Source organism: Ptychodera flava, unplaced genomic scaffold (assembly GCF_041260155.1).
Source record: "Ptychodera flava strain L36383 unplaced genomic scaffold, AS_Pfla_20210202 Scaffold_28__1_contigs__length_4768798_pilon, whole genome shotgun sequence".
Lineage (NCBI taxonomy): Eukaryota > Metazoa > Hemichordata > Enteropneusta > Ptychoderidae > Ptychodera > Ptychodera flava.
Genome location: NW_027248350.1, coordinates 857,454 through 872,581, shown reverse-complemented (window position 1 = coordinate 872,581; position 15,128 = coordinate 857,454). Strand labels below are relative to the sequence as shown.

General features: G+C 37.8%; 1 protein-coding gene across 2 annotated transcripts in view; it reads left to right on the top strand.

Moving 5' to 3' along the window:
• The window catches only part of LOC139127005 (estrogen-related receptor gamma-like), a 303,315-nt gene that overhangs the window by 10,968 nt on the left and 277,219 nt on the right, over window positions 1–15,128 (top strand). Inside the window, exons 2-4 of one of the 2 annotated variants that reach the window (XM_070692936.1) lie at window positions 6,309–6,605; window positions 7,188–7,368; window positions 9,141–9,328. The exons of the other annotated variant lie outside the window; for it this stretch is intronic. Coding sequence (XP_070549037.1) covers window positions 6,309–6,605; window positions 7,188–7,368; window positions 9,141–9,328 — 666 coding nt within the window. The remainder of the gene's footprint in view (window positions 1–6,308; window positions 6,606–7,187; window positions 7,369–9,140; window positions 9,329–15,128) is intronic. 2 annotated transcript variants of the gene reach the window in all.

Below are 15,128 nucleotides of genomic sequence, written 5' to 3'. Positions count from 1 at the left end.
CAATCACGGCTGTTTTGTACCTTTGCGGGTCTCATCACTGTGATGTCAGTGGGTTTATCATACACAACAGATTCAGTGTTTATCATACACAACAGATGTTAGCTTATAAAAACAGGAGCTGTAACCATCAATATACTTTGGGGGTACACAATTTTTGTTCTTCATGTCACCTGCAATTTCTTGTTTAACTCCCCCAGTTGAAACATATTAACATACACAGTACTCAGCTTTTCAACTCTGCCTGGACATGTGTAGAATGCATTGTAGTTGTTGACATGCAAATTCTGGTCCGGACTAGAAATTGGAATCTAAAAGTAAACAACTACAGCAGTGTTCTCCACAAATAAAAAAATTAAGTGGGTGGCTAATTTGCATAATCATTTGCATAATATTAACATAATCATTTGCATAATATTTACATATAGTTTGTGTTCACCAAAAATTGACAAAACAGTGTACTCATGGAGCAGAGCCCCTCCACTGATTTTTTCAAAATTCAGTACATCCTCACTAAGTTGCATAAGCTCCTACCCTTGTTTACTCAAATAAAGAAAGGTTAGGAGAGTAAAACATACCGTTAAAGTTGGTAAAACTGCTCAGATCAAAGAAACTATTAAAAGATGTAAAACAATGAGATATCGAAGTTCCCGTGACAGCATCGCTAGGAAAATCCTACGTTTTTCAGTACGTTTATCAGGGTTCTCTGACAATGCACACCCCCGGTACCAAAATAGAAGAGTCCCACTCTGATGTCATATCCGCCATTGTTTACGGCATATTTTCATTCACGCACGCGATCTGGGATTTTACAGCAAAAAACAGGATGGTTGGACAGTCTCATATACATTACGTTTACTTTTTTGTACGTCCCACACAAGTTTGTAGATACATTGTAGATAAAAAGAACCGACTCATTTGAGTGAAATACTAATAATGTAACACTCCACTCCACTGTTTATCCTTGTGTGTCTAGACAGATTGGCACCAGTACGTATACGTTGTATTATGGTTTGTTTAGCCAGAGTCTCTACTATCAACTCAATAACTAATTTAGCTATTCCCTTGTGTGTTCTATCCAGACACTCAAATGAGTCAGTTCTTTTTATCTACAATGTTATCTACAAAACTTGTGTGCCACGTATAAAAAAGTAAACGTAACGTATATGAGACTGTTCAACCATCCTGTTTTTTGCTGTAAGTTTATCTTCACATGCGTTTTCATTTGTTTAAAGCAAATAACGCTCCATCTGTTAAGAGTTTTTACCGCTGACTATAACAATTTTCATTGCTATGTTGCTGTTTTCACAAGATACTGACCGTTCGATCTTGGAAAGTTGAGTTGCTTTTACGTGCAGCCAACGCATGCCGGTGCAGTGACAGACAGTTCCATAAGCTATGCTACGCCGTTGATCGGCAGCATACATGTCTTCGTTCCACGTTTACTTTTTATTTCAAGATGTGAGTCAAACAGAAATTTCACCAAATTGCCACTTCTGTATCTAGGGAATGTGTAATCAGTTTGATTTCAAATTTTTCGTCAAGTAAGAGCAGAAATCGTCGCTGACTTTTGCTGTCTTTTGACTATGGTTTTATATCAATTTTCTGTCCTTTACAATTTCTTTGGATGGGTCGGTGGAGTCAAGGGTCGAACAATAGCGTCGCGGGCCGCGACGCTGTTTTGGGCTGGGAGAACCCTGACATTGATGGTGTTAAAAGAATGTGTACTTTCTTGGGGGGAAATTCGGCAGAATCAATCGAGACAACACTTAGATCTTGATGCGACCGCACAGTTTATTGTGTCACCGTCCGGGTGGCGGGACGGTGATTGTGTGAATGGGTTGACAAGTCGGTCGAGCTTCTCTCGCGGTCTTTCTTCCGCTATGGTCGTCGTGACATATCTTGACGAGGTATTAAAATGACAAATTCACACATACAACAACAGCAAAATGTGCCTTATTGATTTAAATTAACACCTTATTGAAATTAAATACAGAAACAAACAAAAGCACGGCATAAAAACATTGCCGTGAACCAAACCCGCCGACCCAGAACAAAGGCTGACGGTGGGTTTCAAGAGCATGGGCGGCCGAAAATTAAACTGGGCGGCGTAGATTTTATCTGGGCGGCCGTGAAATTAAAGTGGGCGCACCGCCCACTTAAAAGGCGCCGTGGAGAACACTGGACAGTGTATTTTACACATTGTGTTAAAAGCTGAATACTGTAATAGGTGTTTCAACATACTGTGGGGAATAGAACTAGAATTTGGAATTGACATTCAAAACAAAAATAATGAAAAAATCTTAGAAAACACAGCTACATGCACTGGCTGCATAACAGGACACACATGAATAACAAAAAGTGTACAGTGTATTGATGGAGCTAAAGGTTGGCTGTACACATGATCATGTCACAGACTGCATATGTCACAAAAAATGCAGTGTGTTTTTTAAGGCGGTACCCGGTAAATGTTACCGGGTTCCCCAGTCATTTTACCAGGGTTCCCCTTGGTTTATCAATGCAATCAAGTGAGGGGGACAACGGCAATGTTACCGGGCTTCCCAAATCATTTACCAAATTTGAATGTTCCCCAACCTTAACACAGACACTGTAATGGTTCTGTATGCCTACCTCTTCTGGCATGGAAATGAGTCGCACATTTTGGTCTCACGGAAAGAAGTCAGGGGGTCAGAGTTTTGCTGTTTTAGCAATCTCCTTATGTTCTATGTTAGATGACATGAATAGTGAGTCAAGAATATTGAGATTTATCCGACAGGGTTGATACACACCTCTAAGTTAGAGAGCCATCACCATACCACTCTTACAGCTGATAGTATCGCCAACAACAACAACAAACTGAAAATCAGGAAGCATGCAGTTACAAGCGTTTATAAATGCACAACTCTGCAGTCAGCAGTGTCCGTTATGACTGTGTCAATAAAAAATTTACTGCTTGTCACTATGTGTGATTTTTTTGGCAGCAAAATTCATCACATTTACGTCCCTGTATGTAGGTCCAGACGGTACAGTGGTACACTTTGAAAACTTTGATGTTATGTAGTCGATGAAAGATACTGGGTGACTTGTGATATGCATTAACTGCTGTACTTGCTGCCTGTCCAAGTAGACAAAATATCCATACAACAGAAATTATCCCATGTGGCTTTTGGCTCTACGCGAAGTCATTGATACTTTTATCACTTCACAGTAAACCCATTGACATTCCAGACATCAAAATGGCAAGATGTGCTGTGGTAATTTCTATGGTACATTGCTCGTGTTTGTTTCAAGAAGTGTCCCCTTGAGGCAAGAATCCTCAGGTTCTACCCCAACAAAATCATGACTAGAACAAATCAAACTCACTGTCATCTATTTGCCCGAATGTTGGTTGCAGAATAGAATCCGACCATATGCCACTAGAGGCAGTACTAAAAACAAAGGTACACACAGACAATGGCGGAAGTGCTGATGATGAACAACAGAAAATGCAACAATATTCGAGATACACATTTACAGATGAAATGGGCACTACTTTCAAGACAAATTTTCTGTCTGGTCATTATGATTTTCAATTTCGAGAAATTTATCTCGATCTAGATCATACAAATATAGATGGGGCGGTAACAAAGTTCAATGACCTTTTCTATGCACTATTACCGCCAAGGTTGCAGTCAGGTAACACTTCACACAATAAAATCAGAATGGTTGGTTTGATAACGAATGTAAATTAGAACGAGCAAAGCTGCAAACTTCTCTGAGGAAATTTCGGCATACCAGACTTGCACAGGACCTCATCAATTAAAGATACAAAAGAAAGAGTATAAACAAGTGTTATTAAAGAAAAAGGAAAGTTTTAGACAAAAGAGAATTACAGATTTTGTGAATGCAGCCCAAAACAAGATAGTAAAAAATTCTGGAGTTTTATGCGTACATCTAGAGTATCCATTCCTAAATCAATTAATTCATCTGAATGGTTGGAATACTTCAAATCTTTGTTTAATCCACCCAATGACCTTTATGAAAATTCAGAGTATACTGAATTGTGGGACCATTTTGATATCACTGTTGACAATTTTAACCGGGGTAATTTTGGATCAGTTTCAATGGACCAGTATAATGATATTTTAAATTCACCGTTTACCATTGAGGAGGTGATGAAAAGTATTAAAAGTTTGAAGTCAGGAAAGTCACCCGGTTCTGATGGTGTTCCACCAGAGTTTTTTAAGTGTTGTTGTGATGAATTGTGTAATTTACTTTGTATTCTTTTCAATGGCATTTTCAGTTCAGGAAAATTTCCGAGGGCTTGGAGGGAAGGCATTATTTTTCCAATATTCAAAAAGGGGGCACGTGATTCAGCTTGTAATTATCGTGGTATTTCTTTACTCTCTGTAACAGGCAAAATTTTTGCTAGAATGTTGTACAATAGGCTTTGTAAATGGGATGCGACATGTCAATATACAAGGGAAGAACAAGCAGGTTTCAGAGCTGGGTACTGTACAATAGACAACATTTTTATAATTAACACACTCATACAAAAATATTTAACAACTAAGAGGGGGCGTTTTTATTGTGCTTTTGTAGATTTTGAAAAAGCGTTTGACAGAGTAAATAGAATAGCAATGTTTTTCAAACTTGGCAATGCCGGTATTACAGGGAACATGTATCGTATACTACATTCTATGTATCAAGAAGTGAAGGCAAGCGTTTTAACCCCCTCTGGTTTAACAGATTTTTTCGATTGTCCTGTCGGTGTGAAACAAGGTTGCATCCTGTCTCCTTTTCTGTTTCTTTCTTCATCAATGATTTACATAATGAACTCCGTGCAGATCATATTTTGGGTGATGACGTTGGGTGTTCAATTGGTCTTGTCAAACTTTTCTATTTATTATTTGCCGATGATCTTGTTTTACTATCTTATAACGCTATTGGATTACAGAGACTACTCTCAAAATTAAAGTCTTATTGTGATAAATATAAATTAAGGGTTAATCTAAGTAAGACCAAAGTTGTAGTTTTCAGGAACGGTGGTATACTTAGAAGTTACGAAAAATGGTTTTATGGAAGTTGTGTCGTTGAAACCGTTCCATACTATGTATATCTTGGTTTTAAAGCTCTCATCAAGAGGTATTTGGTCAAGAGCTGTGGAACAGCTAGCCGATCAGGCAACAAAAGCTCTCCATGCTCTGATGATAAATGTAAAGAAATTAGGTCATGTACCCTTAAATTTATGTTTTAAGTTATTTGATACAAAAATTCTACCAATTCTACATTACGGTTGTGAGATATGGGGTTATATTGAAGCGCCAGCAATAGAAAATGTTCACATTAAGTTTTGTAAATTTTTGCTTTCATCACAGTCATCATATATTCATGCTTCGATAAGAGGAGAAATGGGTCGTTCAACTTTGAGAGCTATCCGTTTAACTAGAGTTATCAAATACTGGTTAAGAATTTTAAAGATGAACACAAATCGTTATGTTTTTCATTGCTACCATCTCCAATGTAAATTAGCTGATTCAAATAAGGAGTGTTGGGTAAAGCATGTGAAAGCAATTCTATTTTCATACGGGTTTGCTGAAGCATGGTATAATCAAGGGGTTGGAAATGAACTTTTATTTGTCAATAGCTTTCGTCAACGTTGCTTCGATATTGACTTCCAAAATTGGAGTGACGAAATAAATTCGTATACTAAATTGAGTAATTATAAATTATTTAAAACAAGTTTAGTTGCTGAACAATATCTTAAGATTGAAATGAAATCCATTTTCCGCTTGACACTGTTCAAATTTAGAGTTTCCGCTCACCCGTTGATGGTAGAGAAGGGTAGACACCTTGGTTTACAGTTCAATGAGAGAAAATGTCCAGTATGTCTTGATGCTGTTGAAGACGAATTCCATTTTCTTTTTGTTGTCCACTGTATAATGACCTTAGAACTCAGTACATTCCTAGTTTTTACACGCAACAACCTTTGTCACAGTATAAATTTATTGCACTCATGAATAACACAAAGCCAGACATCATCAGAAACTGTGCTCGATATCTGTTTTATGCTTTTCAAAAGAGGGCTTCTCTATGAATGAATAGGAATGTGTCTAAATTTCTTGTTGGTACTTTTTGTATGATATTGCATGATGTTAAGTTCAAAGTTCACCGTTTTGTTCTTTTAAGGTGAACCCCTGACCTCACTAGTTTTTCTGTGTAATTGGTTATTATTGTACTAAGGGCCGGTGGCCTATAGTGCTTTGGAATAAAGATTATTATTAATTTTGCCCGATGCCAATTATTCTACAATTTCTGCAATTTTTTTACAGCCGTCAGGGAGGACCGCACACCGGGAGGGAAACAAAAAGCGAAACGGTTAAAGACAGACAACGACACAGACGCCACGACTCGGCCATCGTCAAACAGAAACGAAAACAGAAACGTTGATTTACCAGCTGAGCCGTTGAAAAACACAATACCGTCTTTTGAGGAGGAGGGCACACAGTGGGCCGAGAGCAAAGTCAGTGAGAACACGCCGTTTGCGATACCTGAGCATAACGCCGAATATGAAAAACTGGCTGAGAACCTAATAGCTGCCAGGCCTGACATCATACCAACATCAGACTGTGAGTACAGTTGAACAGTTTTATACCTTACCTTAGTACAATACCATTCTGCTAGGCCTTACCTCACTATACCAGGTGTATATCATACCATGGCAACCGGTAACACTCCATCCCATTACTATACAGCTCTGGTAGACTGGTAGTATTCTTACCTGTGCTGTAGTACCGGTATACTGGTATAAGTGCCTGTGCATTATTCTACCTAAAGGTACCATGCACCTTTAAAGTGAAAGACTTAAACTTTTGCTCAAACTTTCCTGAATGAAACTTTCAACCATTCTCATACCAAATCAACAATAAAATTGGGGTCACCATGGAGAGTTTGGAACTAGCGAAACAAATTACCCAACATTTTGCTATATTTGAAATTCAAAATGGCCGCCATTCCTCAGATTACTCTATCAGGGGTGAGAAGGTTAAATATGTCAATAATTTGCAAAGGGAAAGTCTTAGACATAACCCTACCTCTTTAACCACTATGGTTGGACCCAATCTTGTTGTTTTCCATGGTAAGGTTGGACCTCTACACTGAGAAGTAGGGGTGAGATAGATTTAAATGTTTCACATTTTCCCTCCTGGCAGGCTTGAAGGACATGAGTTACCTTGGCATTGATGATCTGATGCAGTATGGTTACAAGGAATTGCAGCTGATCATCAAATGGGCCCGGCAAGTTCCGGGATTCCGTGATCTGCTCCTGGAGGATCAGATGGCACTGCTGAAGGCATCCTTTATGGAATTGAACGTCCTGAGACTTGCATACAGGTATGAACACCTTTCAATGCTCTGATATTCCCACCCGCCAACGCTATTCAATACCGCATACGGGAAGAACGCTGGTTCCAGCCGCCCTCATTGTTGAAGTCAATGCTCATCTGAGGGTGCTTGTGATGGTTAATAAATACAAACATACCCCTAAGACAGTGTTGAATCTTAGCACAGCCTGTCACAATTATTACAGACACATTGCAATGCTACTTACGGTATTCTTAAACATCAACTAGTAGTGCCCATGTTTTACACTTATTTGTTATCAAAAAAACGTTGTTGGGAGATACATCACTTCATGTTTGTTTAAAAATTAACAAAATTAAGCACCGTGGGACAGTGGTTAGGGTACAGGACTCACTATCGGAGGATGCTGAGTTCGAGACTCGGTAGGTCCAGAGTAAGGGACTCACTGTCGAAGGACGGTGAGTTCAAGACTCCAGCACGGTGTTGTGTCCTTGAGCAAGGCACTTTACTCCTCATTGCTCCATTGGGTACTGGGTTATGGATACCTCATCCTGTAATGAGGTTTGCCTGTTGGATGAGTAATAAAATAAAAAAAAAAAAAAAAAAGACTAGTTTCATCACAATCAGAAATCCCAAAAAAGGAAACCAGCACTTCCCTCTATTTGTGGCACAATGCCACAGTAATCTCTACATAAAGTCACTTTCTTTGGCAAAAGTTATATTTGTCAAGTAATTGTATAATTTTAGAGGGCGACTTTACAGAATTGCATATCACATACAACTTAGGTGCTTCCGTTAGCTCTCTTGAGTGTAGAGGCACTGTCTCACATATTTGGTGTACCCATTGGAGAATTTGTGATCCTTGAGAAATGGATAGTTTTCCGTCATTTTGTCATTTATTTGATACTCCTGTTTTTTTGCTTCGTATTACCTGCAAATGTACTCTTCTCAGCCCTAGAAACTTGACACAACTGTTTTTTGCAAACTTGAACAGTAAATAGACCTCTTCCCGATTATCCTACAATGCATTTAGTGGTTATATCAAACACTGTACATACACTCAAAACAACGAAAACATACTGATCAATTTTGTACAACGGATTGTTATAGAAGAATGACACAAATTTGCAATGCCAAATAATGCCTCGTGTATAATCTAACCATCAACGAAGAAAATATAGGTCAGGGTGTAATCTGCCATAGAGTTCTATGAGTAACGTACCCTGTGTGTACCCTATGTGTAAAATGTTCTCTGCGTAACCTACACGTTTTATACCCTAGTGTACCGTACACTGCGTCATGGAGCCGGTAAAAGAACTATTGACCAAGGATTTGTGAGCATCATAAAGTTTTTTTGACAAAGGCAATTATTCATTTGTGTCAACATGTGCCTTTGTGGAATTTTGTCGCGTGTAATCCATCCCAGTTTTTAGCAGATCCATTTTATGTTATACTTAGTGAGCTTTGTGGCACTAATGTCAGTGAGAGCACAGCAGCCCTGACGTCAAATTAGCCAGTCCTGCATATGGCTATTCTTTCTCATACTCATGCAATATTACACAGATCTTTGAGACCAGTGGAATAGCCCTCTTATGCATTGGTCTTCAACCAATCAATCCTGCTTTCCCAGACCTCAAACTGCAAGACTCCCCTAACCTTAAAACCCTGGTACATTTTTGCACCCCCCACCCCTGTCCACATAAATTTTTGCAAAATTCAAAAATGCCAATTATTTTTAGACCTATGCGTGTTTTCCTGATCATTGGCTGTTTTCACATCGCATACTTACATTTAATTTGCAGATCAAGGAACACTACAGGGTGCGTCAAGTTTGGCGCCGACGTGAAATTGACGACGGAGCAGTCCATCAAGATCGGCTGGGGTCACGAACTCATCCAATCAACACTAGATTACGTCATTAGAATCAAGGAGATCAACTTAGACCATCCGGAATTCTGTTTCCTTAATGCCATTGTCTTGACTTATCCAGGTAAATGCAGAATCCGGAGAAGGATGAAAATTTTATTTTACAGCTCTTGCCAGTGACAACTTAAATATTAACACCTTCAACACCGTCAATACAATGCAATGCATAACCTAATTTAACACATTTCTGAGTAATTTTTTAGCCGGGGCTGAAAATTACAGGACTGCAGAATTTTAGTTAAGTGTCATGGCAAGCATGACACTGCAGTGTTAATGGACACAGGCTGCAGTTTGCACTTAATTAAAATTCTGAAGTTTTACCCGTATATCTCATTTTTCAAACAAAGCTTTTGTGCAAGTGAACTTGACCAAGTGGTTATGATGGTGGACGTCCATGTTACGGCAGATCCAGGTTCAAAACCCATCAAAATACATGATTTTACACATTCCTTGCACAAAAATGTTCATTTCAGACAACATGCCAACAGAAGTACCAGGATGGACAGTCATGGAAATGGGATTGCATTTATGCACTTTCAATGTATTACAGGGACTATGTCATTGGCAATGACTTGTTCATCATCAATTTGTATGCTTCCCTAAAAATTTGATACTCTATATTTTGACATGATGTACAAGACATTTCATTCTGAAAAATCTTTATGCATCTCCATTTTCCACAGAGCCAAAGAACGAGAGGGGAGTCACAGAAAATACCCCTTAGCCAAATGACTACACAGGAGTCACAGAGTACACCTCATACGAGTGGCATCAAAGGAAGACAAGGGTAAGACATTGCTTAAACTGTGATTATGGGATGCATAATTGTGATTCAACGTAAGTGTCATCTGATTGTCAAGATTTGGTGTCAGATTAAATAGGTATCAAAGTCACATCAGCAATTCTTTTGTTGAATCATCAAAATACGTAGAACTTGTTTTGGATGCATATACACTTCAAAGCCTGTCACCTTTTAAAATCATTCACATTTGTTAATTCTAATTGAATGCCAGAAAGCCAAAATATTTTCAAAAGTCGTGACTACAATGACGTAGTCAATCTATTTCCTGCACATACGCTGTAGCTCACACACACTGTTTGTTGTGAAATGAGAATATAACAGTAGATGATACCAGGTCTTTTATGAAATTTTTGAAGTTAAAACTCAAGACTTCATGATATCTTTCAGGCATTGTTTGTGTTCTGCAGATGCTACATTGCTAAATCCTGAAAATTTCCATGCACACAATGAGCTGTATGTCCACAGCACTGGTATTTATGAGTAACATTATCCCTTTTCCTGCCAAGTTCATATTTCACCACCAGGTCAAGATGGTTAAATTAATGAAACACAACAAATTCCATATGGTGTATTTTAACATAATACTGTACATTTGTAAGCTGTTGAAAACATAAATATTGTAAACTTGATTTTTGGACAAAAGATGCTATAACAGTCCAAGCCAAGTGGGTGTGAAAATACATCATGTTTTGGCTGAATACTGCTTTTTACTGACTTGGCTGATGGGGAAGTGATACTGTCTGGCAGGAAAAGGATTAATATAATCTTTCTTCATTTCACAGGTTTGAGCCAAAGAAGCTTCACAACTCAAGTTAAGATTGAAAGAAGGACCTAAGCAAGGTAATTGTCTTTTAAGTAAATGCATACGATTATTTCCAAGAATTTGGTCGGGAAAGGCTACATTATTTCTCCAAGGCAGATTATCACTATACCATATTGAAATAGAACTGTATCATTCATTTGAAGTTTTCTGGTCATTGTTGCTGTTCCTCAGCAATATCATGATGAATTGACATTCAGATTTTGTTGTTTTGCAGTAAACACTGCCAAACTACCGGTATGCAATATGAGATAGTGAGTGACTTCAAATAGTCTCGGTTTTGCAAATTATTTTCACATGGAGATTAAAAAACATATTAAGTTTACAGTCAAAACAGTCATCTATTTTAATTTTTAAATTATGTAAATTCCACTTGTTAAACAGGAAACTCCTTGGAAAAAGGACTCTGGCAGATGCTTAAAGAAGAAGGAAACTCCTGGTTAGTTGCTTTAAACAAGTCATTACTCCTTGTAGACTTCGGTTTTTATTTTGTAACCAAAATGTTGCATAATTTGAAAAAAAATACTGTATTTTCTTTCTCTGTGCTGGTATTTTGTTATGAAAAATGAAGATTAGAAAAAAAATGCCCATGGTATAAACAAATATAAAAGGTACCATAAATAAGTACTAAAATGAGTTGATGTTAGTTCATTTTGTGGTTTCTGATTTTATGGCTGTGGTTGCTGGTCATATTCATATTTGTTGATCTTCTTTGCTTCAACCACGCTTCAACCACAGCAATAAAATCAGAAACCACAAAATGAACTAACATCAACAAATATGAATATGACAAACAGTTGTATTTAATTACGCTGACCTACTACATACCTATCTTCTATAACTCAAGCTTTGCGGACTAAGCTGATGCATCTCACAGGTTTGAAATAACGATTTGATCTGTACCTCAGGACTTCATTATTGACATGTCTGCTATTTTGTGATGACTGCAGCTTGCCATAAACATTCTCTAGACTTTTATCTACTTAATAAGTAAATTCAGTTTAACGGTACCAATAATGCAAGGTCTTTTTTGCTTCTATTTTAGGTTAAAGCAGTCATGACTGATGAAATTTTAAGCAGGGAGGCTGGATTGGCATGTTGTATGATGAACTTTGTTGGCCACATCTTGAAGATCTCAGGCAAAACAGTACTTGTGCATATCTTGCAAGGAGCTGCAGTTCATCCAACTAGACTGAGTAGAAGTTAGAAACAAAACCATCACTTGTGGGGGTTCACAAAGATTCAATGGGGAACATCCAACCGGACTCAGTAGGAATAATAAACAGAAAATAAAGGAACAACATATCACCTGTGGGGGTTGATGTGAAATTAATGAGGGGAGGATGTCAAAGATAGCTGCTTCATCATAGGAAGGAGCAGAGAAGTTGGGAACTATATACATTGAAAAACACTACATGTAAGGAAGGAATGAAGTTTAAATAAATAAATTTAATGAAATTTAAGCATCATGTGTTTTTTGTGTATTGGTTTCTATGCCTCTGGTAAGTCCTCCATTTTTAAAACACTCCTTGGAAATTGCAGTTCTTTCCTTCAAAATTAATCGTGTAAACATTTAGATTGGTTACCTTAAATTATTTGTTTGAAGCAAAACGTTGTCATGCATATACTCGTACAAAATGGAAATATGACCACAAATACTCTAGGAAAGCTGCAGAAAAAAGTCCGGGAAAGTCATCAAATTTAGAGAGACTTTGACTGTATAAACTCTACGTGGGATTTCAATTTGTCTCATTGTGAGCTCTTCAATGTGACTGGAAAAAACAAAGTTCTCGGTGATGTAAACTATTCAAGACAAACTCTAGAACAGCTGTCAGTCGATGGTAGTTACATAAAGGCGCTTCTTGATCCCCGAAAAGTGAAAAAAAGAAAATAAGAAGAGACAGGGCTGTAGAGAACTGCAAATCAATTACGTGTTTATAAACCCCATCAATTAATTATTTTATTCTGAATAAGGAACACATTTAGCCGTAAAGTAGTTACCCTGACACTTTGTCTACTCTGGCACACGCAACTCCATAACAGGTCTTTGGGATGGGAGGGGGGCTGGTGACCATATACCGTCAGTGTTTCAGAAACAAAGCAAAGTAACTCGTTTGTAAGTAAATATGCCTGACTGAAACGTTCATTTAATGTAAAGCTTATTATGTTTGACACAGCCGCCCGATTTGTGACGCCAGGTCAAGGTCAACATTAAGATGTAAATTGACATAAAATTTCCTGTTCTACACCAAATTTCGAGATTCGATTTATTCAAAGCATATTGTAAAACGCTTGTCTTTTCACATTATCAGTAGCAACTTCAAGAAAACGCGAGTCTATAAATGTCTTCTTATTCACTAGCATGTCATACCTGCCACGTGACAATGCCGTCGCCGATATGTAAGGTTAAAACATTTCTATTGGGTAGGAGTGGATACTTTCCTATAAGATAGATATAGGAAAACTCAGACAGTTGGTTCCCTGTACTGTTAATCATCTTTATGCTTTTGGTGCTCAAGTTTAACGGTGAGAGTAGATCAAGCTGAAATTTCCCCTTTGAATTTATGAGGCAAAGAGCATTACTTTCTTCAAAACCGTTGCAATATATTCCATATTACCGTAATCAAATAATTGTCAAAGCTCGTTTGAACATAGAAGGTCAACGAGACTTGTGGATAACGCCTGCCCGATGGATTCAACTTAAATTTCATTGGTCTCAGACAGTCCTAGACTGTTGAGAAGGCTAGCACGAAACTTTAGTTGGAGTAAATTTGGCTTGAAACATCATTTTCCTCAAAATCGATCTATCCCTGAACAACAAAGATCTTTGTTGATCGTCGCTGGTTTGTCAGTGTAGTGCTGTAGAGCGCCACCAATGGTGCATTCTTGCAAGGTGGACGTTCAGTAAACAGAAGTATAAGTTCAAAAATTGTTGCTAATAGATCAAGGAGATTTCAAGCAGGGTCCAACAATGGGTGTTTCCTGCTTGCTTTTTGGAAGGTATTTCGTTCTATTGATTAGAATTCTTAATAATTGTTAAATGATTGAATTTCCGTACTGTAAAAACTGTCACAGTGGTGGCCCATTACACACTATCGTACGCAATATTTCGCCGTTGCCCTGGCAAAAAACAAGAAACAACGAACATTCTGGCTAAAGTGATCGTTAATTACTGGTGGGGAAAAGTAGTCGTGAAAGTCGTTAAAGGGATATAGTCGTCGGAACTGCGCCTGTGCGAGTTTCTTGTTTACAAACAATATATTTCGCGCACGATATCAAGATGCACCTCATCATCAGAGCTGCAACATTTAAATTATACGATGATAGATTTTGACAGACATGTTTTAACTGTCGTTAATCACCATTGCGCCTTGGATACATTGTTACCATGGGTCGTATGGGTCCCATACGACCTTTGAGCGCAGTTCCGACGACTATATCCCTTTAAGACATTTCTGTGAGGTTATATAACAGGTCGGGAAAATTATGGTAATATTTTCTGCATAAAAATTCATATTTTATATGCAAAATCGCTGATAAACCTCTAATTGCCATCAGGCTAGAACCGAGTGAAAGCTTTTGGGAGATGATTAAAAAGAGGATTCCTTGAAAATCCACCAGTGATTTCATCCCGCTGACATTGAAAGAAACGTTAATAAAGTAGCTGACTGAATTCAACTTTCTTGCAATATATGACTCAGGACAAGGAACGCAATAATGGACGTTCCTATCTAAGTATTTCATCGAGAAATTCTATGATAACGGTCCATGAGCCGCACTATCTCCATATTAATTTGAAAGTCAACAGTAACCAAGAGCAAATGGTGTACGGTGTTGATAAATTGGAATAAAGTCACTAGGAATCCAAAGACTGACTTGTCCAACATCATGTCAGATCACAACCTTCTCAGTTATCATGAACTTCTTTGCCACAACAATAATATGGAGAATATCCGATCCTGTTTTATAAGAAAATGTTAAGAGGAATATACTTAACGACATATTTAATGATGCAGAGATGCCTTGCTTGAACGGTTGGAAAATTTGCCACGAAAAAAGAGATTCAAATAAACATATGTCAGAATTTCCAACATTCAGTTCTTTTCCACACAAATGGTAATGAATTAGGACTAACACACATTTACGGAGAAGACTATGATATCATCGATCTTAAAGATTATGTCTTACAAAGAGTGTTGTCAAAACAAATCATATTGTAAAGGAAATTGCTGGAGAAGAATT